The following is a 22,427-nucleotide window of genomic DNA, read 5'->3' as shown; positions in this document are numbered from 1 at the left end:
GCGGCTAAGATCAGGGCCAAGACCAACGACTGGCTCGCTGTCAGCATCACAACTAAGAGGAAGACGACTAACAGGCAAGGGAGGAGCAGTGGGGACGGGTTTAAAAGGTAGCGATGTACCGATGCTGTTAGTTTGGAGCGAGAGAAGGTGGTCAGGAGGGAGAAAAGGTAAGAGGTGAAGGACAGAGAAGAGAGGGGGGATAGGGAAGAGACAGCTAGAGGACAGGGGAGAGAAGACACTGAGGGCAAACGTAGCTGTGTTGGGTACAAAGGACAAGCCGGCACCAAACTAATGAACTTAGCAGGGAATTGACGGGTAACAAGGGTCATAAAATTATTACTTTTTGTTGCCATACCGTTTAGAATTTGGTGTAATCGGGACGTCGTTATTCGGGGGAGACTAAGGGTACAAATCTTTAGTTTCTCTGCAGACTGGTACATTAGCTTAGACACAGTCAGGGTCAAAAATCGCAGTTTCTTTAGTAATCCTGAAAATAGCTTTGTGGGATGAAACATGTTTACATTCTTTCTCGACACGGAGAGAAAACACAGGACGAACGAAACATATTTCACCACCCCTCTCAGAGAGAACCACATTTGCCAATTTGACGTTGCTCTGGTTTCAGCCTGGCAGCTCTCCTCAACTCCTGAAACCTCAGAAGTGCATGTTTGGGAGTTGGTGAGTGGGCTAATGGCTAGAGGGTTTTGTGCAAGTTGTTTAGAATCAGCCAATTGCTGTTTGGACGCGATGGAGACGCAAGACGGGGGGGCCAGGGGTGTGTGTGAGGAGGCCGTGTCGTCCATATGGTCCTCGTCTTCGGAGATGTCTGACAGGCCGTTGTCGAGCTCAGAGATGGAGTCGAGGGATGGGGGCATGGAGGAGAGTGAGGATGAAGAGGAGAAGGAGAGAGGAAACATGAAGATTGACTGGAGGAGGAGGAAGAAGAAGGAAAAAGAGGGGAAGAAGGATTCAACGAGACAGGGGAAGAGATAAAAAAACAGCCAGGAGACATGGGAAAAGACGAAGACCCGTGCACACACACCCACGAAGTGAAGCAAGCAGCAGCGAAGTGAAATACGTTAAAAAAGAAAACAGCCGATGTTCCATTTTCATGAAATGGTGGCAAAAATGACGGCATGCAAGAGGGGAGTGAAAAAAAGCAAAAATAAAATGTGTGAAGGAAAAAAGAGAGAGGGGAAGAGACATAACATTAGTCAGTGCACAGCACAACACAGTAGGTTAAAAGTGAACACAGCATAGTGCAGAGTACAGTCGTGTCAACAGGGTGCCGCCACTAAAGGGAAGGTTCAGATAGAGATCCACAGTGCACGGGTGCTGGGGTGTGAGCGAGGGTGGGGAGGGGGAAAGGGAAGGTGGGGGGGGGGACAGGAGGCATGCATCGCAAACTGTTGTAATCCACATTATAGTCTTGTGCTGGGCAGAGACTGGATTAGTTCAGGACTGGACACAGATCCTCAGTACAGGACTCATGAGTAGATCTAGAGGTTTGCAGCCTCGGGGTTGTGATGAATTGCTACTTTAGCTGCTGTAGTAAAAACCAAAGTTTTAAATACTAAGATATGTTCTCTGTCAGTCTAGTTGGTCTGTGTTCCCGCTCCCGTTCATGTATGTATTCACATATTCAAAAGACAAAAGCGGAGGGTGGATAGGTATTCCACCTAATAGAGGAGAATCATGAGAAAGGAGAAATGACCAAAGCACATGACTCTTATTGTCCACACCCTCAGACCAGAGGGCATCGCTCTATCACATAACAGAACTTTAAGTCTTTTCGATACAAGTTCTGCATCGAAATAAATACAGATCGTCTCTGACACAAAAAGACATGAGTAGAACCTGTGGGAAAATGTGAAGTCACTACAATGACAACAAACAAAAAGACTTGATCTACAACTTTCTTTCTGGTCATGTTGTCCTTAACATGCAAATATTTACCCACACGTTTTATCCACCCTTTATGTACGCACACACACACACATTTGCACACACACGCCCACACACCTTTGAATCAGAGTGGAGCTCCAGGTGCGGCTCACGTCCGTTCTCAGCTGTGTCCCTTCCAGCCTCAGTTATGCTGATCATTGGGGCTGAAGGAAAAAGAAATACACAAACAAAAGCATATTTTAATAAAGACCGCAAATGTTGCCTAATTCTTGCACACACAGCTCTGATCTTTGACCACTCATTGATCATTGGCATAAACCCAGTAGTATGCATGGGGGTCAGAGTCAGCTGTCAATTTAATCCCAATACAAGGGCAAATAGCAATGACAACAGAAGTTTGGATTGAGGTTATTGCCATGATACTTCAAAAACTAAACATGGGAATTTCCTGTATTTTATTCCTTAACAATGATGATGCCTTGTAATGGAGTAAAGTGTCCAGCAGGGGGCATTGTCAGTCAGTGGAATAAATCATCAAGATCACAGAGGAAACAGAAGCACACAGCTTCATGAGGTGCTGTTACACAAATCCGGAACACCCCCCCCAAAAAAAGACAATAAAATATGTGTTTGATATAATGAAAACACTGATTTTAAGCACTATGAAATATATAAAGTATAATTATTCTGCAGGAATATAGACATAATTAGTCCCAGGTACTTTGACAGCACATGAGATCACTTCACAGTTTGGAGTCATTGTGTACTTGTCGATTTTTGTGTCGGATTTTGTGATCCGTGCTTTTCTCCCCCATGTTTTTCATCATGAACTGTGTGTGTGTGTCACAGAATGCACTGCTGTGTATCTACATGAGGCATTTCTTTCATTACAGGGGCCTCTTTCTTTGACAAACACATGACATGCTCTCTTTTCATTTCTTTCTTTCTCCTTCAGTCTCTCTCAGTGTGACAGGAAACATATGCTGCAGCTATTTCCTGTATCTGGTCAGACTGAGCATTTTACACGCACACACACACACACCAACACAGACGCACACACGCACACATTCCCTCCATCCATGACCCTGCTTCCACTTGCCCATCATTCCTTCCATTCCTCTTTCCGTCCCTCTGTCCATTCATTAAATATTGTTCAGAGTGAAGCTGGTGGAATGCGGTGTTTTGAGCGTTGTGCGAGTCTGTGTTACCTCCGTCCAGACTGCGGCTGATGCGTTTGGATGAGGTGCGTTCAAAGTTGGGTGCGGGTCGGTCTATGAGGGAGCTGGCCACGCGGGTCTGGGCCTGGGTGCGTCCGCTGTAGCGGAACTTGGAGCCCAGAGTCAAGAAGCGGGCCTTGGTAGGAGGCTCTGGTGCGTTTAACCTACAGGGACGAGAAACAGATGGAGGAAGGAAAACAGAGATGAGGGAATACAGCAGAGGTGAATACATTTGAAAACATATTCAGTGATTTACTTTGCAATAACACTAAATGGCTGCAGTTCCATGTGGAAGAGAAACAAAATATTTCCAGACAACGCATCCTGCAACAGGATATTAAAGCTTATTCCTCTCTCTCTTCCAAACACGCAGTCGGAGCACACACTACAAACGCAGAAACACAGCACTTTTTTCATTTTTGTGCATTATTGTGTATGTTTTGCTCCAGAGCATCAGACTTGTTACGATACCACAAACACAAGACGGTAAATCTCTGAAATCCATGTCCATATACAATACATGTGCTCTTCATATTGTGTGTGTGTGTGTGTTTTCACTTCTACCTGAAGAAACTGTGATTCTCGACGCAGACTTTCCACAGCTTTTTGGCAGATCGATGGTTCTGGAGTTTGAATCCCACCGTGCTCTCAAACTGCTCCGTCTATCGAAGACAAAAATGAGAAGCCACAATCAAGATATTTTAATCACCACAGGAAGAAAATCACATTTCTAGCACACGACAGACACTGCGTGGTATTATTTTTCCAAACTGAACAAAATAAATAATACATTAGACACCATGCCCCGTCTCCTGCATGTTTTACACAGGCGCCACTCCTCCTGTATTCAAATAGCACTTTTCTAGTCTTGATGACCACTCAAATGGGGTTTACAGTACAGTTTCAGTATCTTGCCAAAGGACACTGGCATTCGGACTGGGGAAGACTGGGATTGAAACCGCTGACCTCCTGGTTAGAGGTCGACCGTTGAGCCAAAGCATGTGTATGTGTCTGATTACACACCTCTCCTGGTCTGATCTTGATGTAGAAGTTGTTCCTCTTGTATGAAATCTTCAGTATTTTGGGCCAAGCGAAACGATTTATCCGAAGTCTGTCTTTGTAAACCAGGAGTCCGTTGGCACACACACCAAGCATGATGTCCACACCCTCAGAATCCTGAGAAAAAACACACAGATCAAATGTACTTTAAAGTTATTTTATTATCAAATTCTTGATTAGTCTCGTAATCAGATCACACCATACATCAATTGATTTCTAAAGCAGTCTGCTTAAAGTCAACAAACTCAATTGCACCACACAAACACACACACACACAGTTGTACAGCACAGTAACACAGCAGACTAGCTCACTTACAAAGCTTTTAAGTCCAAAGCCATCTGGTAATGGTAAGGGGGGTATTGATTATAGAGGTGAATGAACAGAGGAAAAATCTGTTGGACTAATGGTGGAGGCAATATGTTGATAATGGACTGTTTTACTGGGACATACACACATGTCACATGGCCTCGCCATGCTATTAGCCGCTCATCGATCTCTGTCCTGGAGCTTTCACTATAGACACATTTCAGCACTCAGACTGGGACACACTGACAGGGTACATGGAGTAGTAAACTGGTTTCCATTTGCTCTCTGTTGTTTCAGTGAATAAACAATGACTCTTCAGTGTCTGCAGGAAGAAACATGTGGTGTTTGAAGTTGAGTTTACTGGTGATCACTATCGCTGGGTCGCTCACTTTGGAGGAGAGTGGCTTAGTTTTTAAGGTTTTGCCAACCATCTGCTATAGACGTCCATTTGTGTAATATAACTCAACATTTTATAGCAAAAATAAGGTGGCCGCCATCAATTATTGTCACAAGACGGGTTGACTTTGAATAAATACTTAAACCTAATGCAGAAAGTGCATTCAAGGATCCTGTAAAAAACAGTTATCAATTTTCGTTGAATAAAGTTTTTTTAGAGTGAACTTAGTTCAATCAGTTCATATATACTCTCTTTAGCTTAGTTACTAATGCAAATGAGTCATATATAAACTAATAATAAAATAGATATTGCCATTTTGTATTGTTTAACATCAACGTTCAACAATAATCAATAAATCAAGTCTTTACTTCTAATTCTGATGGACTGACACAAGATATCACACTAAACTCCACAATTATTCTGTTGATAGAGGGAAACTATCAAACACCATCCTTGAAAAGCCTTGCACACAATCATGTATGGTTTAAATGTGTCAAATTTCCCTTTTCATAAACAAAAAAAATTAATTTATTCTGATAATTTTGTGTTTTTAAAAAAGGGGATATTTTTTAGATTTCACGGAGCAATGAAAATAGCACAATGAATTAATGGTGCAGGACAGAAATAGATCTGCTGCTTGAATTCCCACAACTTTGGTATGCTGTAAAAAAAGATCTTCAACTTTTCAAAACGCTCCCTGTGCTGCTGTCTCCACTTTTCCTCTGGTTCTCTGTGCGGCAAACAAGTGGAGCATGTCCTTAAAGGGGACTCGCCACATTCTGTCTTTAAAGGATATGTCCCCATCTCACTCCAATTATATCTGTACCCCATTCCTCTGCATCCTCTCTGTGTCTTCAATCCCACATCCTCTCTTTCTATTTAAAGACTCCTCTCCCTTTCCCTCATGCATATTTACCCATCTTTTCTACCCATCCCGCACAAAGACACACAAACATTCTCAGACACACATGGAAAAATTGCACACTATCTGTGGATGACCTGCTATCCCAGTGAGAGAGACGGACTGTTCCCATGGCAAAGGCCTGCCTAAGTGTTTGCACAGCTGACACACACACACACACACATATAAAGATACAGTGACACAGACGTTCAAACACACCAGCAAACTTGTCCCACATCAAAGAAACTCTGTTAATCCTCAGATGTCAACAATGGAGAGAAGAGGAGAAAAAAAGAGAGGAAAGGTAGAGGGAGAAGATAAATCTTCCGTACCTTAGCATGGTGTAGGTCCACTCCGTACATGGATAGTTTCTTGGCATTTTCTAGAAACTGGGCATCAGCCTGTGCAGGTGTCATTCCCCTAAACACACCGAAAGGACACTACATTACTACAAACACTCTGAGATGAAAAACATGTACGTGGTACAAATCCATAATGGTGAGATTACACAGTAAATCCCTTCACTACAGGGTTTACAGCATTTAATGAAAAAAGAAGGCATAGGTAACACTTGGATTGCATGGCCGTGTCCTCCCTGACCTGTGAGACTTGTGGAGTTCAAATATCTTCTCCTCCATCTCTTTGTTCTGATTGGGCGCAAAGGTGAGCTGGCCAATGTTGTCCAGAGGGCGAGGCTGCTCCGGTTCATAGTCACCAAATTCTGCCTGAAAAAAACGATTTAAAAAGACATGTCACCTCAATAATTCTGAGACAAATAAGCCAAGAGAGTCACATCCGGAAACACCCACTTGCACAGACATAAAGTATTTTACCTGCAAGGTGTATGACCCCAGCAGGGCGTGAGTAACGAATGAGCAAGGCAGTCGACCAGAAGCCACATCTTCACGGAGCTGCAGGCACAACAGGTACCTGTCAGAGAGAGAAAAAATAACTGGATTTTAGTTCAATCTGAGTATTCACACGGAGCAGATTAAATATCCTTGTTCGGTGCTGGATTTGTTGTACACTTTTCTTAGTGTCCTTGCACACTGGTATGTTGGAATAACTGCATGTCTAATCCTCTCCATCACGTACACAAACTCAGTTGCATAACATGTAGATTTGCAGTTAGTGAACTGCTGATTCTGGACCGAGTAAGCTGTCCTCTACGGAAGAATTCATGATGTGAATGGAGCTTGTGTGAGTGACTAATGCGGACACCTCAAGGTGCTGCTGACTGTCATTCAGAGTCACTTAAGCAGCACGGACACTTCATGGTGACATGGAGGCTTAAACCCCAGGCATCCAGTTACAGGGCTCCTCTTCACTGAAGCAAAACTCAGCCCCAGGACAATAATGCATTTATGTGAGAGAACATTGTTGTAAAATCTGTGGAATTAGGAGGTCGACTGAAACTTTAAAAAGAGATGAATAGGCAGAACTTTGCCTCTATACTGCTGCAGGAGAAACAGAAACCAGTAGGTCCCTTGTTTGTACTTGTCTGAGTAATTATATGCGTGTTTGTGTGTCCTCAATTAGCCTTTAGCTACAACCATCAGAGAAGTTGTCCGCTCCATTAGACATACACTTCACCCTAAATGCTGTGTGCTCGGAGCATGCCCGCGTGTGGGTGTGCATATGTATAAATGGGGCCGGATGAATCAACTGTACAGCACTGCCCAACACCGAGGCCGGCAAAGTTAAAGACAAGCTGATGAACAAACAGTAGAGGAATATGTGGAGAGACTCATAAGAGTCGGACATTGTTTTCAGATGCTGGTGAAGACCACAAGCTGAGCTAAATGGAGACTTTGAAGCCTTATTTGTCAAGTGACCAGAAATACCAGTTAATGCTGATTTCACTGTGTCTCTGTAAATAAGAAACTGTTTGCTAAAACATTTGCTGAACCACTTTAAAAAGGTGATAATATGCGTGTTTATAGCTTGTTCCATTTCCCCAATGGCCATAGCAAATAAATGAATGCAGATTTATGTGAACATTGGTACATCTCGTGGGGCTGTGTGGGGGTGTGTGTGTATACTTGTACTTATATATTTGTGAGGACCATTTTGAGTATAGAGTATAGTATTTTTGGAAAGTGAGGATCGTTTTGCTGGTCCTCACCTTTTCAGAGACTGGTTTGAGGGTTAAGACCTGGTTTCAAGGTTCAGGTTAGTATATACTTTAGTTGTGATGATTTAGTTGGGCTGGCATAAAAAATATGCCAATGAGTGTGTGTGTGTACCTGGTAATGTCTTCAGTGAGCAGTGAAGGGTCTGGTGGGTAGAACTTGGCATTGAATGAAAACTGCCAGTTGTTACCTAGAGAAAAGGAGATTCATTATTATTTAGTGTAATTTTAAAACACACTAGTGTAAATGTATTCAAATGGCATACAAAAATATGAAAAACATGGAACGCAAGATTTCCATTTCAGCATCACGCCAGTCTGCATTGATATGGATTTATCTATACATTTCTCTTTAATGCCATCTATTCCATCTGTGTGTGTGTGTTTGGGAGAGAAAATCGGGTGTGAGCGACTAAAACAGAGCAGCTTTTAGAAAGCATTAAGCTTGGTACGTCACACACACAGTCACACACAAACAAAATACAAGTATTACATAACCCCCATCTTAGCTTATGTAAATACCGAACTGTAATCTTTATCATCATCATCAGAAACAAAAACATGTTCATCACCAACAACATCACCACTAACGGCTTCATGATTGCTACTCTCCATTTCCTTTTGCATCGGACTAATTTCATTACAGTTTCCATTCGGCTCCAATTTCCTATTCTCATCCCTGCAGGGCGCCATACTGCCCACCATGCCTGCCGCCCTTTACTATCTCCCCCCTTTCTGTACTGCTGGGCTAAAACATAGATATCGCATCATCTGGAAAATTCAATTGGGGCGAAGGTGACGTCACGTCACGACTACTTCCTCACCCAAGGTCATGACACAGGCACGTATACGCACACGTGGACATACAGCATTAAAAGCTCACATGCAGCGATGCAGGCGTCCCTGAGGAGCAGGAAGGACGGCGGACACTGTGAATTCCATTCAGGAAATTTAACAATAACACTCTCTCACTGCAAAAGGTGAAGAAGATTTATTGTTTTTTCCGCTGATAACAATTTAGACACCTAATGTAAACACATAGACAGTACAACAACATCTGGAGCAGATATTTCTGCTTCCTAATCTTTGTGTGTGTTGGTGAGTGAATATCGACATGTGTTAAGTGTGTGAGTGTTCTGAGGGTCTCTTGTGACCGTTTCGTCCTTCTACACTACCATTCCTCCTCAAGACCCAAAGATTATATAAACACACATGTATAGATATTTATACAGTAAAACACACCCAATCCCTTATAACAGGACCACTACACTCTCTCTGGCAGCATCTCTCCACTCACTTCATATTGACAGTTTCTATTGATCACCCCTAACCCCACCATTTTTAGGGGGTAAGCAATTTCTTTAAAGGAGACATATCATGTTTTTTTTTTTTTCATATAGGTTTTTGGTGTATATATATATACACACATAAATAAAGGTGTGTAAACTTAAAATGCTCAAAGCAGAGCGAGATCTTCTCACCCACAGAAAGTATGCACTTTCTGACCATAAGAGTATGTAAAAGGTTTCAAGTAATAACACAATTAAAATTCTGAGCAAAACTGCAGAACTGAACAACTTCCCAGCAATGCTTGTGCAACAGCAGCTAGGGAAGCTAAATTTGAATTTCATCTCAGGTCTTCTCTTCATTACTTATTTGTTAAACCGATAAGAATCAAAGCATCTGTCTATTAGCTCACAACAGAGGAAGTGAATTGTATTGGCTGGAAATGTGTAATGACAGCGCACTGATAGTATCACAGCAGTGAAGAACATGAGTGCTGCTGTTCAACATTGAAAGTGGCCAGATGCGCTGCAGAGGCCCACTGACTGGACTGAGGAAAGACTTCAACTTTTCTGCTCGGCTTCCAGTGAAATTGGGCATGAAGTGGGATGCAATGTTGTTCCTATTATCGGCAGCAGTGAAATCTAAGAAGCTCACTCAGTACCACAGGTTTTTTTTTTCTTTCAGTTTCATTGCTGATCTCCAGGCATGGTTTTCATACAATGGAAATAGTTTTGACTTCAGATGGATCAGTTTTCAAAGTTTTCCACTCTTGTTTTTCTCAGTTGATCTCAATTGCCGTCACATTTTCCCAACTTTCTTTAAATCGTCCAATTGGCATGTTTTTCTTCTTCTTTCCCTCCACAAATCTTCAAGAATGTGTCTTACTACACAAGTTTTCAGTATATTTTTGTTGAGCAGATTTCACTCATTCTAGCGCCTAGAATCTACTGACATTTATTGAAATACAACAAGCAATCACACCCATACTGACTGCGCTGGTCAAAGTAACCTGCAGGGGTCTGAGATGTAGAGCTTCACCATAGATAGAACTTTCATTCCAACACCACTAATTAACAGCCCCAAAGAAATCAATAAGCAAACTTGATCTACCAAGTTACTGACCGTTCATATTGTGCTTTTTGTGTCTTTATACAAGTGACATTCATTCGCAGCACCTCTATTTTAGATTTTACACTTCATTTCAAAGGCTGGACAAGGCTTTAAGAACACAACACAACCATCAGCTGCTTGAATTTCACGGCTGGTTGTGCTACGTCCACACTACTACAATTTTAAGTTATCAAACGCATCATTGTGGCTAAGTTTACACGTGTTTTAGATCATTTTTTTTATTAAAACATAGTGGTACGGATGTAGCCATGCAAACTTCTCAGAATCCCTGTCCAAGTCTTCCATGTTTGTGAGGTAAAGTTATGACGGCCAAGTGTAGACCGAAGGTACATTAGAGCCAAACAGAGTCAAGCCTGTCATATGTGCTGCACACAGAGAGGCATCCCACTCACATGATCACAGATGCACATGATCATACGGTCTCTCTTCCTCTGTATAAACATTCACACGCACAGAAAAATGTAAACCAATGAACACATGCAGCCAGACGCGCACACACCACTCATCCATGAACCACAGGCGCACACAGCAACACAGCCACAAAAACACAGGCATGTACTCTCACCACAGTCTGAGAGGCTCACACACAGTCCTCACTCCCCCAGACATAACTACCTCACATGAACTAATTCTAAAATAACCCTTTATGAGCCAAAATTATATGTTTTTTTCCTGAGTCTTCCTCTTAAAAGTGTAATTTTAAAGTTATGTACATTTTCTTCAAAAAGAAAAATATTCAGACACCCTGTGACATCCCTCCACTCTTTCCTCAGACTCATATTTGTTGTTGCTGCTCTATCTGTTCTTCCTCTTGCTTGCATTCCTTAACCTCTCGTGGCTTGTCCTCTGCTCCTGCTGCCACAACATCTTCCCCATCTCTCTTACTGGGTAGACTGGGTGTGAAATCGCTGTTGTCAGTCTAACAATAACTTAAGGTTAACATTGGAAAACATTATGTCCCTATAGTTGTTCAAGCTAACATTAACCGTGTGTGAGGGTTGAAACTTACTTGCAAGTGGTCAGTGAACCCAGTTCTTGAACTTGCATGCAGCACACTTTAATACATGTCTTGAATGACACACAGAGGGGGCCGGTAAAAACTTTAAAATGTTTGATTGCACATTGCCACACTGATGCAACAGCCAACAAGGATCTGTCTTTGGATGTCCAAATGGCCAGTCTGACTAAGACACAAAGGAAGGAGGAGGTGGGAGGAGGAGGAACCAATGAGCTAATTTCCTTGTTTCTCATTATAGAGTCGACGCCCCAACTTTCTAGTAATAGCTGCCCCCCATTTGTTTGGAGTATGAATTCAACAGTTGGCCAAGTTCTTACAGATTGCCCCTCTAATGACAACAGTCTATAAGTAACACACAATGCTTATTAGATGCAAACCAAATTAAATTGACTGGGGAAATAGTGGCAATAATTAAGTAACCTGAGCTCTATCAACACCCTCTTTGTAGCTGTGCTCAGTTTGAATGAGAGCAGACTTAAAAAAGCTGATTATGATAAAAACTTGACGCCTCTTCAACTGCAACAGACATGCTGCGTGCTTCCAAAGGTCAGTGGAGAAAAGATTGGCTGCCACACCTGGCCCTACATTTATAAATTAACACCATTAATAAAGAGATTGATAAATAATTAAACAGTGATCACACGCTGGTAACTCCGTCCACGTTGCCACACTGTTGTTGTTTGGTTTCAGATTTCTCTGCTTTTGTATGACTGAACTCTGACGCAGTTTGTTTTTCTTTTGGTATGAGGATACTTGTTATGTTTTATTAATTGAACATTGATCTATGCATTGTATTTTTACTTTTCATGTGAAACACCTTTTACTGTTGGTGGATGGATGGATGGATGGATGGATGGATGGATGGATGGATGGATGGATGGATGGATGGATGGATGGATGGATGGATGGATGGATGGATGGATGGATGGATGGATGGATGGATTAACCCAGTCAGAATCAAAACCCAAGATTGTAATTTGAGAAAAAAATAAAACTTACTACGTATCTGCCGCTTGATTTCCTTAGTGGGATCCAACCAACACTGGAAACGGGAGATAAAACACAGAGCAAGAACACAATTTGTGACACACTCTCCAGACATACAGTACATGTCTGCAGTTTACATTACACACTTACAGACAATACATCCTGTGTGTATGCTTGTGTGCGGATACATACTCTCTGTTCATGGCTGTCCTTGTAAGTCAGTCCAAAGTAGTCTTTTTCCATTAGATTAAGATGCTCACACACCTTAAAGAATAAGTACTGCCCCTTTGCACGTTTCTGTAAGAGAGAGAGAGATGAACACAAAGATTATAATATGTACATTCAATTTGGATGGCAAAACAATCTTAACAGCAACTACATAATGTTTCTAGTTGTCAAGCTTTTAATTTCATTATAGAACTTGAAAAATGTGACAGAAAGAGTATTCCCTGAAAAAAACATTTACGTTTCTGTCCATAGCTTTCAACCAAAGCTTCTCTGTTCCTTCTTTGATCAAAATCATTTTTATATTGATCTTTTCTTCAGTCTCTCCATCTGTCTCTGGGCTACACATTCTTTCATAATCCGAGAAGAGACCCTTGGCCATAAAATCCTCCACACTCAAGTATGACAATGACATTTAGCACACATTCGTGGATGCATGCTTGAGCGTGCAAGCACACAAACGCATAACGGCGCCCTTTGGACAGAAAGAATGTCAGACAGAGAGAGGGAGGGTGGAAAAAACGATGAGAAAGAATGAAATAATTTAATAATGCCAGTTTCTTTTCAGTGGGCCTTCGCAGCCCCGGACTGGCGCTGGTGGACAGACTGTGAGAGTGGCATTGCACAGACAGTGTGGTGAAATAGGAATGAGAGGGGGGATGAAAGAGGGCATTTTTCTCCTTGTCCTGGGACAACTAGAAACATCTGCAGACACATGCGCCGCATAGATGCTCTCAGTGTGGCTGCAGTTCGGAAAACCAAAACAATGCGACCTTTCAGGGTTTCGCCGTCTGGGCTGATGCACTTCCGAGCAAGGCACTACCTACAGGCAACTGTCTAACATCCTCAGGCAATTACAAAGATCTGGAATTTAAAAAAATTCTTCATCCAAACATTTGTGTGTGTCTGTCAGACAAAAAACTATACAACAATGATTTGAGAGACTTTTACAAAGAAGCATGGAGGGAATAAATAAAAGGCGTAGAACCTCCTATTTTTAAAGCTTGTATCCTCAGCAATATACACAAAAATATGAATACATTGTATAAATCAATATGTACCAAACATCTATTCTGCAAGATTCAGAGGTAAGAAGTCATGAATTAAATGATCAACACCTATGAAATGATATAATATATTAAATAATATTTAGTATAAGAGCTATTGTGATGAAATTATTGTTTGAATCTTGTTTGTCTGTGTAAACATGAGCCAGTAAATGCCAAACCCACAGCAACCGGGGCTAATATTTACAAATACCTTCGGACTCATGTCTGACTGAGACCCTAATGAATTTCTACGAAACGGTGCTTATACCGTGTGACACTAAAACCCTTTTGAAACCAATACTAATGAAATTCTTTGAAACAGCATTAAGACCATGTGACACAGAGGCTCCCCTTTGAAACTCACCACTGAAGAGAGTTGGGCCAAGGTTCGCATCCAAGGCACGGCAACTAATAAATTATGTATTAAGCTGTGTCATCGTAATAAATTTGATGCAATCAGTTAATAAGTACGACAGATGGATGATGGAAGAATGGACAGGGAGTTAGAGTCTGAGAGTGTGTGTGTGTGTGTGTGCGTGCGTGTGTGTTGAAGGCAGCCTGGGCAAAAGAGAAAATTTAATCTCTGGAATGCATTGTGCATCTCTCCCTCTCGCAAACTAACCATGCCAGTGTAGGGAGGGAGGGAGGGAGGGAGAGGTGTGTGTGTGTGTGAGCATGTGTGAGTGTGTGTGAGAGGGTGAGTACTTTTGGACAATAGCAGTTAGTTGCAGTATCAGCGTTATCTGTTGTGAGACAAAGCAGCTACTGTTCAAACAGACGCAGACACTCACAGGCATGCTGTTGGGCGGTGGCAAACTGTAGATTAGGAAGCGGGTTCACCGTGGCAAAGATGCCATTTCAAATTCCCAGATCAAATGTGAAAATGTAGACCTGGAAAACACTCGGTGTTCTGTTGAGGGGTCGATGAACCAGCCACCCAATTGACCTCCACGGTGGTTATTCTGGGCAGTTTCCCACTGACCGTCAGTGAGCGTGGGAATATGAGGAGCAGTACGACTAAAAACGTGTTTGCCACTTGGGAAATAAACATTTATGACATTGTGATTCTAACATTGAGAAAAACACACATTTGGAATAATAACTGGAGACTAAGCTGCAGTCATGATTGCATAAAATTATTAACTCTCTTTATCCAAAATGACAAACATCTAGTCAGAAAATTACAGCTTTGTTACTATTGTTATTCATCTGGTTTCTTTTTTTCTTTATCTATTTTTGCAACAGACACTGTGACAACAATGTGGGGGACATGTGGTTTTGTGAATACCTAACATATGTACGAGTGTGTGTCAGGGGTTGGAGGGCACGTGTGTTGTTAGAGTAGCAGATGCAGAACAGTAATCTGGTGGGACCCCCATAATCTCCCAGGTTTGTGTGTGTGCGTGTGTGCGTGTGTGTGTGTGTGTTGGGCAGCAGACAAGCCCCCGCAGCGTGCTCTGCATTTATCCGCTCAACCACGGCCCAACACTGTGAGTGGTTGCTTCTGCCATTACTGCGGTTTGAGTCAGAAAGTTAAAAAGCCCAACTCTCAAAACACACACACAGACACACACACACACAGGATCTGATCCTATTAGCCATTACATCATTGACACACTGCCAAGCACGTGTGGCCTACATGACAAGCAAAGGAACTTAAGACAGACAATGAGCCAAGCCTTTGTCAGTAGCCAGTTAAAACTTCCCTCCTATGAAAAGACAACTTGTTGATTTTCACAGTGACATGTGTGTTGTATGTTAGCGAGTAATCAGTCTCCCATAGAGAATTGCTGGTCGTTCCAGGGACTATTTTTATCTTACACCATGACACATTTGCAATAAAGGGTGGAATGTCTGAAACATTGTCCGCGTTCTGTAATTTTCTCTCCAGGACATTGCAATAGTTGACGAAAGTTTGACCCATCTTCAGAGTTTCTGTGAATTTCACCAATTACCCCCCACGCAAGAATCATGAGTCTCATGAAGATCCAGATGTGTGAAATGAAGGTCTCAAATTTACTAACAACAAAGTTCTGCTTCCATGCAACGCAATTCTTTGATGCTCCACATAAAAGCCACATTGTAGTGGATCACAAACGCATGAATGAAAGTCCCTTTTCTAGCCTGTAAAATCCTGGAGAGATTGAATTACATGAGTCATTGGTTTGATCACGTGTGATCAAAACAGAACTAAAACTCTTGGCACTTGTTTGCTTTATCTAAACAGATGTCAAGGAAATGTGCGACGGCTGCTTTTACAATTAGCAGCAGCATGACAAAACACTGTAACATCACTGAAATACACTGACAAACAGAAAGGAAGATTTATGGAAAGCATTGTTTGTAAAATACTTAAATGAGCTAAATCTAAATCCTACAATTTAATAAATACTCAAATTCCTTACCTCCACCTCACAGGTGAAGTCAGTCCCGTCCAGTAGGCTCACATGACAGACCACCAGTTTCATCTTGGTCTTCCTCACCAGACGAAGAGGCGACTGAAAAATGGAGGTCTGGCCTTCCTCTCCTTCACCTTGCACCTCTCCTTCCTGCTCCTTCTTCTCCTCCTCTGCGCCCTCTCCCTCTGTTGTCTCCTTGGTCTCTTCTGGACTTTTCTCAGCACTCTCGTCCACCTTCTCTTCCTTGGCAGGCTGATGGAGTTTGCAAGGAGCGAGGGGAAAAAATAAAGTTACATCACAAATGGTCGCAGGGTCTCCCACTGTCGCCCCTTACATAAAAACTACCACTCCTCCTTGAAAAGTCCCCATTAGTTCAGTAGCATGAGGGAGATCCCCTAAAAGCTGCTCGTCTGAAGCATGTTAGAGAGAACACTCTCTCCCATCTAGTCTGAAGGAGCTGTTAGAAGCTACAGGCTTTTTTTTTGGCCTGATAACCAAAAAGTTGATGTCACTGGGTGGAACCGGGTGGCTTAATGTGATCACTGGATGGAATCGTTTATGTGGCTGAGCAGCATTTTTAAACAGTCTGAGTGCACTGCTGTGAATTGTCAGAACAGCATTGTGAGTAATGGTATCCAACTATCGGTCTAACAGTGACTGCTCACTGAATATTTTAACAAAGTCAGTGTCCAAAACAATGTCAGATTCAAGAGGGAATTTGCTCAGGCAAAAGACTTTTCACTGGTGATTAGTTACCAACTTGATGCCATGTTATCCTCAATGTGGTGTATCCAACAGTTTTGATATCAATCCAGCATTGCCAATAAATATGGTAAATTGTGATTTCTTAAAAAAAAAAAAAAAAAAAGCAGCAAAGTAGCCCAGCCATTGATGCACAGAAGAGATTCCATAAATTAAAACAAGACATTAACAGGCAATCCAAACTACTGCAGGATAATTTCACGAGAGGAGATGCACCTCTGTGTTTAGGGAGTAGTTCAACATTTAAGGATGTATCCTTATCCAATTCTTTTGGCTGAATAAGTTAATTTAATTGAGAAGATCTATAATTCCGCACTGTTTGCAGAACTGTTTCTTGGCTGGGATCAGTAACATCCTGTCCCAGCAGGTTCCCTGGTCACATCATGCTCATGAAAGACTCCAGAGTGCCAAGCACAAAATGTCCCAAAAATAATTGTAACCTGTTTTTTTACACTATGGGATTTTGTACGAGTAAAAACAATTTTTTAAAGATTTGGTGAATGTGCTGCAAGATGAATTACTGCTTTGAGGTGTGTGTGTTTTTCCACTGTGTGCCTTCCGCTCAGAGGTTCCAAACCCCCAGGCCACAGATTGCTTTAAATTTGTGTGCTCTCTGTAATTTTCTAATTCATATCACGGTTCATTTGTATGCTGACAGAATAACCAAACAGACCTCGGCCTAAGTCGAAAAAACATGTACGTCATCCTACAACAAGACCAATGGAAGACCACCTGTATACTTCATCTCTCAGAGTTACATATGACTGGTACCTCAGTGTCTGCGCTGGCGTTGGAATGAGATTCTGCTTCTTTTTCTTTCACTTGCTCCGACTTTACTGCCTCCTTCTCTTCCACTTCCTCTGCGTGACCGTTAACTTCTGGGGCAGGCCCCTCCTCTTCCTGTTCCACAGTGGTATTGGCTTCCTCTGTGGGTGGCACCTCCTTGGTTGGAGAGGTCTTCATGGGTCAAGGGGGAAAAAATACAGTATTAAAAAACCCAATATGGATATTCATTAATTTATTCCCAGTTATGATAAGAATACTAAACATGTTCTGCTAAATAATATAAACAGGGTTTTCTATTCTGCCATGACAATATAATTATATCAGTGTGAATTCACTGCACCTGGCTTTGAGACTTCTGCTTCTTAAGCCATGTTGGCAGGTATCGAGATATTCCTTTCCCCTCTTTCTCCTTTTCTTTCTCCTTCTCGTCACCCTCCGCGCTCACTACTTCCTGGGTTTCTTCTGTTGCCTTCTCCGATTGGTCTGGCTGAGCAGCTGACTCCTCTGCTTTCTCCTTCACCTCTGTCTCAGATCCCACTTCTGTTGTCATGGTGACGGGTCAATCTGCAGAGAGAGGGAGAGGGGAGTAATGGAGGAGCAATGGATGAGATTTAAAAACGAAACATTTTAATAGTAAAATTAAATGAAGCTGACATTATGAGGATGATAATTACATTTTATCTAGGGTATATGTCATTGGGTCATATGGATACAGATTCACTTGCACACTGAAAATGATATAACTGGAATAAGACTGCATTTTGTCTTGACTGTGGGTATTTTAGAGCTGCATAAAGACCGACTGCGCCACACATTTTGGCTCCAACATAAATTTTTGATGGCAGGCAGCTTAGATTTTAGCCTAAGTATCTTTTATAAATGAGCCCGTGGTTGCATGGTTTTTAGCTTTGAGTGCTTTCAATGTTTTCTTAACAATTGGAAATAGACAGAATAGTACCGTACACTAAAAGAATATCTGAAATCTTTTGGGTACTGTGGCTATGTAATGAAAGCAATAAAACACCAAGACTAAATATATTAGGATTACACATGTGAGTGAGTCTTGGTCCTTTGTTACACAGATGTTAGCGAATGAGATCATAGATGTTTGAAACATTAGCTCTTGGGTTGGGCCGTCTCCTTTACCAAAGCGCACAAAAACACAAGAGTTTAGGATGTCATTATGTCACACAGCGAGCTTCATCTGGGTCAACAGCTCAGCAGCTGGATACAAGAAGTCGTGCACATTAGTGCCCACAACTCGACGCAGTGAAGGAAGGCAACCTACTCAGTTCTTAATATCTGAGTCACTGGTTTTACCCTGCAGCTTCGGTCAACACACACACAGACACACAAGCTCTCTTCAACCCAAATAATCTTTGGCAGCATTGTCTACACACGGCCAATCAACGCAACGCACATCGTTATTCAACGTGACACTAATTTGCTGATAACTCTAGATGGCCATGACATTGGTCTTGAGGGCAAGTTGAGGGCAAGTTTGGGGCAAGTTGAGGGCAGGATGTGCAGTGTACCTGCATACACAGACACACACATAAACACAACATCCCAACAGGCTGTGTTTGTCTGACTTTTTGTACAGAGCCTCAGGCCGAGGTTTAGGCATGATTCATACAGTATTAAGTCATTGTTATCCGCTGTCCTTGTAACTGCTCTGAATCTCTCTAACCCTGTTTTTCTTCATCAGCCACACTCTCTGTCTCTGGCCTCCTCCCTCTGATTCTATTATTCATTACATCATCTCGTTTTTACTTCCTGACCATCTCACCAGTTCTCGACTTTCTATTTCCTGCCATGCCACCTTCAATAAGAGAGGACAAACACACGCGCACAGATTTGCAGCCCAGCAGCAGTGTGTTGGGAGGGGGTGGGGGTAAAAATAGAACAGGTCTCCTTATGCATGATAGGCTAATGAGGTAGGGAGGGGAGCAGGAGAGATGGCTACAGATGTGTGTATGTTGCTGTGTGCAAATGTTAATAAATACCTCTGTTGTATCTCTTATATATGATAAAATCCAAGTGAAATTACACAGCAAATACACTGAATCAAACATATTATGTCCTTGTGATTGAGGCAAATTATTCCATTTATACCCTATGTCTTTTTCAATTTACCTATCACCATAGAAGTCCTTATAATAGCTCTGGTGCAGGTACCAAATAACTGCAGTTCCCTCTGAGACCCTATGTTTCTCATTAAACTAGCTCAGGGTGGAGAACCTCAGAGGGTCCCTGCAGATTTGGTATGCTTGTCAAGTCACAGTCAAGGTGAAAGACACACAAGCAGCAGTTGAGCTACATCGCTGACAAGCATCATGGCAACTGTATAGAAAAGAAAAGTAGACTCAATGTTGTGCTCTCCAAGAGATATGGACAAATAAACAAACCAGTGTGCCAGCAGTTAACATGGACAGGCCATAACTGATGAAAAGGGGCTTATCTCCAGCACCAATACAGCTGGAAACACGCTGCTAAACTAGGGTGTTTAGTAAAAGTTAAATCTAAATCAGCAGAGTTTGTGTGCCCAATAAGCAGCTTTATGACCACATTTTGTAACAGACGCTATTATACAGGCAAGTCTTTGGGTGAGTGAGCTCATAGCTAAGAAGCCGAAACCCCATTCAGAAGGGGAATTAGTGAAGAAGTGCTTTGTTGCCGCCGAGGAACTTTTGCATTGTGTGCGAACACTGCATTTTCCTATTCTGTAAGAACAAGTTTGCCACGACATCTAAATATCCTGTTGAGTTTGCAAAACTCCCACAGGCATTTGGAGGAGGTTTTCAGGACATGTAAAGTCAACAGAACTGAACATATTCAATAGGCTGTTAAATGTGTATCCAACTGGGGTGTATTTATAAACCTACACACAAGATCATTGAGCTGCAAAGCAAACGCGAGATCAAAGCTGCAACAACCTCTCTCTGTTTGAGTTCTACAATCTGTAGGGTTTTTGAGGTTCTGCTCAAGACTGACTGACCCAAACATTCTAAACCAGCTGTGAATAGCATCATCATCATCATCATCATCATCATCATCATCATCATCATCACTACCATTTGACATCCGACGCCTCACGAAAACAGTTCCACAAAGGTAAGTGTGATATGTGTTTCATAATTTTGTATGGCCTTCGAGGGATGTTATAAAAATTGAAGATGCCCTTGTGAGGAAAAAGGTTCCCCACCGCTGGATTAATTACTAGTTGTGGGATTATGAATGTGTGTGTGTGTGTGTGTGTGTTTGTGAGTTGGCATCACAGGGCAGCTTTTTGTCACGGTCACTTAGCTATGCTTTAAACCTTCCCTCTCTCTCTACAACTGTTAAAACACCAGCAACATTGTTCTAACTCTCTTCAAACTTTGTTCATCTCCTCCTCATCTCAGTCTTTCTCTCTTACTCTCTCTCTCTCTCAATCCCTTTCTTCCAGGCCCCCTTTCAATCCCCTCCAATCGCCCACTCGCATTATGTCCCCCTAACGCCCCCTCCTCTTTTCCTCTTCTTCCCACAGTCTATATAAACAATAGCGGTGACATCATTACAGCCTCTACTTATAGATGATTAATATACATATATATATACATACACACATCATCTACGCAGTGAGCAATTTACGACAGGAACTGCGTCTGTGTTAGAAGACTGTAAAACTTCCCAGTCAAGTATTCAATTTAGCATGATCTGTGACAGAAGAGTCGGGTCAACAATGGGTTAAATGTACTTGTAGCAGCCCTGCGTAACAAACTCACCTCCTGCATAGAGAAACCTTCAGATGTGATCAGATGTTATGTTTTGCCGTTTCTATGTCTTCACACAGAATTTGCCTTGAGGCCAGTACTGCAAGTGTTGTGGTTAAGTTTTATCCGATAATTTTGTTGTCGATTAGTAGTGTTTAACTGACCCAGTTTTACAAACGGGCATGAGAGAAAAGCCTGCGGATCCATGATAAACAAAAACTCAGACACAGCTAGCAGCGCCAGTAGAATTAGATGAGGTATTCGTGTGTGAACACACAAGAGGGAAGTTTCTTCTTATTCAGTTCCACCACTCCTTCCCTCCATCTCAGTTTCCCTCTAAAACTCACTCAGTATTTCAACTTACTTCCTCGTCTTATCATTTTCTATGGGTTTACATGTTAGCTTGCTACTTGCCACTGAAGGTGGCTGTGTCATTATTTATTTCGGTTTTAGTTTGTCATTTTAATCCTATTATTTGAGTCATTTCATCCATTCAATACTTTGCTTTCAGTGGTAAGATGTAGCACATGACCGTTACGGCTGTAGACACGAACCAAAGACAAGTAGACAAGCACAAATGAACTTGATTAGACCTTTAAAACACCACAGCCAACTAGTTTTCATGTTATACCTGCTCTATATTTAAATGAGTGGTTCAATGAAATGTTAAATGAGCTGATGGACACAACTAAGTGCCTTACCTATTGTTGCTTCTGTCGCTCTCTCTTCCCCTGTTACTCCTTTCTTTCTGCCACCCCCCTTTCCTTTTTTTCAACTTTTTTTTTTCCTTTCTGCTTTCTCTCACGTTCTTTTTGCTCTTCGATCTCCTGCAGCCTATATCGCTCTGTTCATGTTCCTTTCCTTCACCTTTAGAGTTCCCACCCCTTAGCAAACGCCTGTCCTACAAACTGTCATTGCCATCTTCTCTCCTCCATCCCCCCTGTCTCCCTCAGAGCTCTGTCTCCCCCCGGGGACGATCGCTCTCGGAAATGAGGGCAGAAAACCAGAGAGAGAGAGAGAGAGAGAGAGAGAGGGGAGTTAGAGGAGAGCGTGGCCGAGGAGGCGGAGGAGATGTGTAACATGGAGGGGTGTAGAAGAAAGGAGAGAGAGA

At 42.2% G+C, this 22,427-nt stretch overlaps 1 protein-coding gene across 8 annotated transcripts in view; it reads right to left on the bottom strand.

The window, feature by feature from the left end:
- Positions 1-22,427, bottom strand: part of epb41l2 (erythrocyte membrane protein band 4.1 like 2) — a 48,811-nt gene that overhangs the window by 15,009 nt on the left and 11,375 nt on the right. For all 8 annotated transcript variants that reach the window (XM_061091532.1, XM_061091535.1, XM_061091539.1 and 5 more), the window contains exons 2-14: positions 17,902-18,125; positions 17,547-17,732; positions 16,020-16,265; positions 12,533-12,637; positions 12,353-12,395; positions 8,033-8,108; positions 6,620-6,716; positions 6,387-6,511; positions 6,119-6,206; positions 4,146-4,298; positions 3,687-3,784; positions 3,114-3,286; positions 2,023-2,108 (exon numbers count right to left, since the gene is read on the bottom strand). In XM_061091532.1, the coding sequence (XP_060947515.1) occupies positions 2,023-2,108; positions 3,114-3,286; positions 3,687-3,784; positions 4,146-4,298; positions 6,119-6,206; positions 6,387-6,511; positions 6,620-6,716; positions 8,033-8,108; positions 12,353-12,395; positions 12,533-12,637; positions 16,020-16,265; positions 17,547-17,732; positions 17,902-18,111 (1,686 nt within the window). In that variant the 5' untranslated portion in view covers positions 18,112-18,125. The remainder of the gene's footprint in view (positions 1-2,022; positions 2,109-3,113; positions 3,287-3,686; positions 3,785-4,145; positions 4,299-6,118; positions 6,207-6,386; positions 6,512-6,619; positions 6,717-8,032; positions 8,109-12,352; positions 12,396-12,532; positions 12,638-16,019; positions 16,266-17,546; positions 17,733-17,901; positions 18,126-22,427) is intronic.

The sequence above is a fragment of the Limanda limanda genome, chromosome 18, assembly GCF_963576545.1.
Source record: "Limanda limanda chromosome 18, fLimLim1.1, whole genome shotgun sequence".
Taxonomy (NCBI): domain Eukaryota; kingdom Metazoa; phylum Chordata; class Actinopteri; order Pleuronectiformes; family Pleuronectidae; genus Limanda; species Limanda limanda.
Note: the sequence above shows the minus strand (reverse complement) of the source record. Positions and strands in the feature narration are given on the sequence as shown.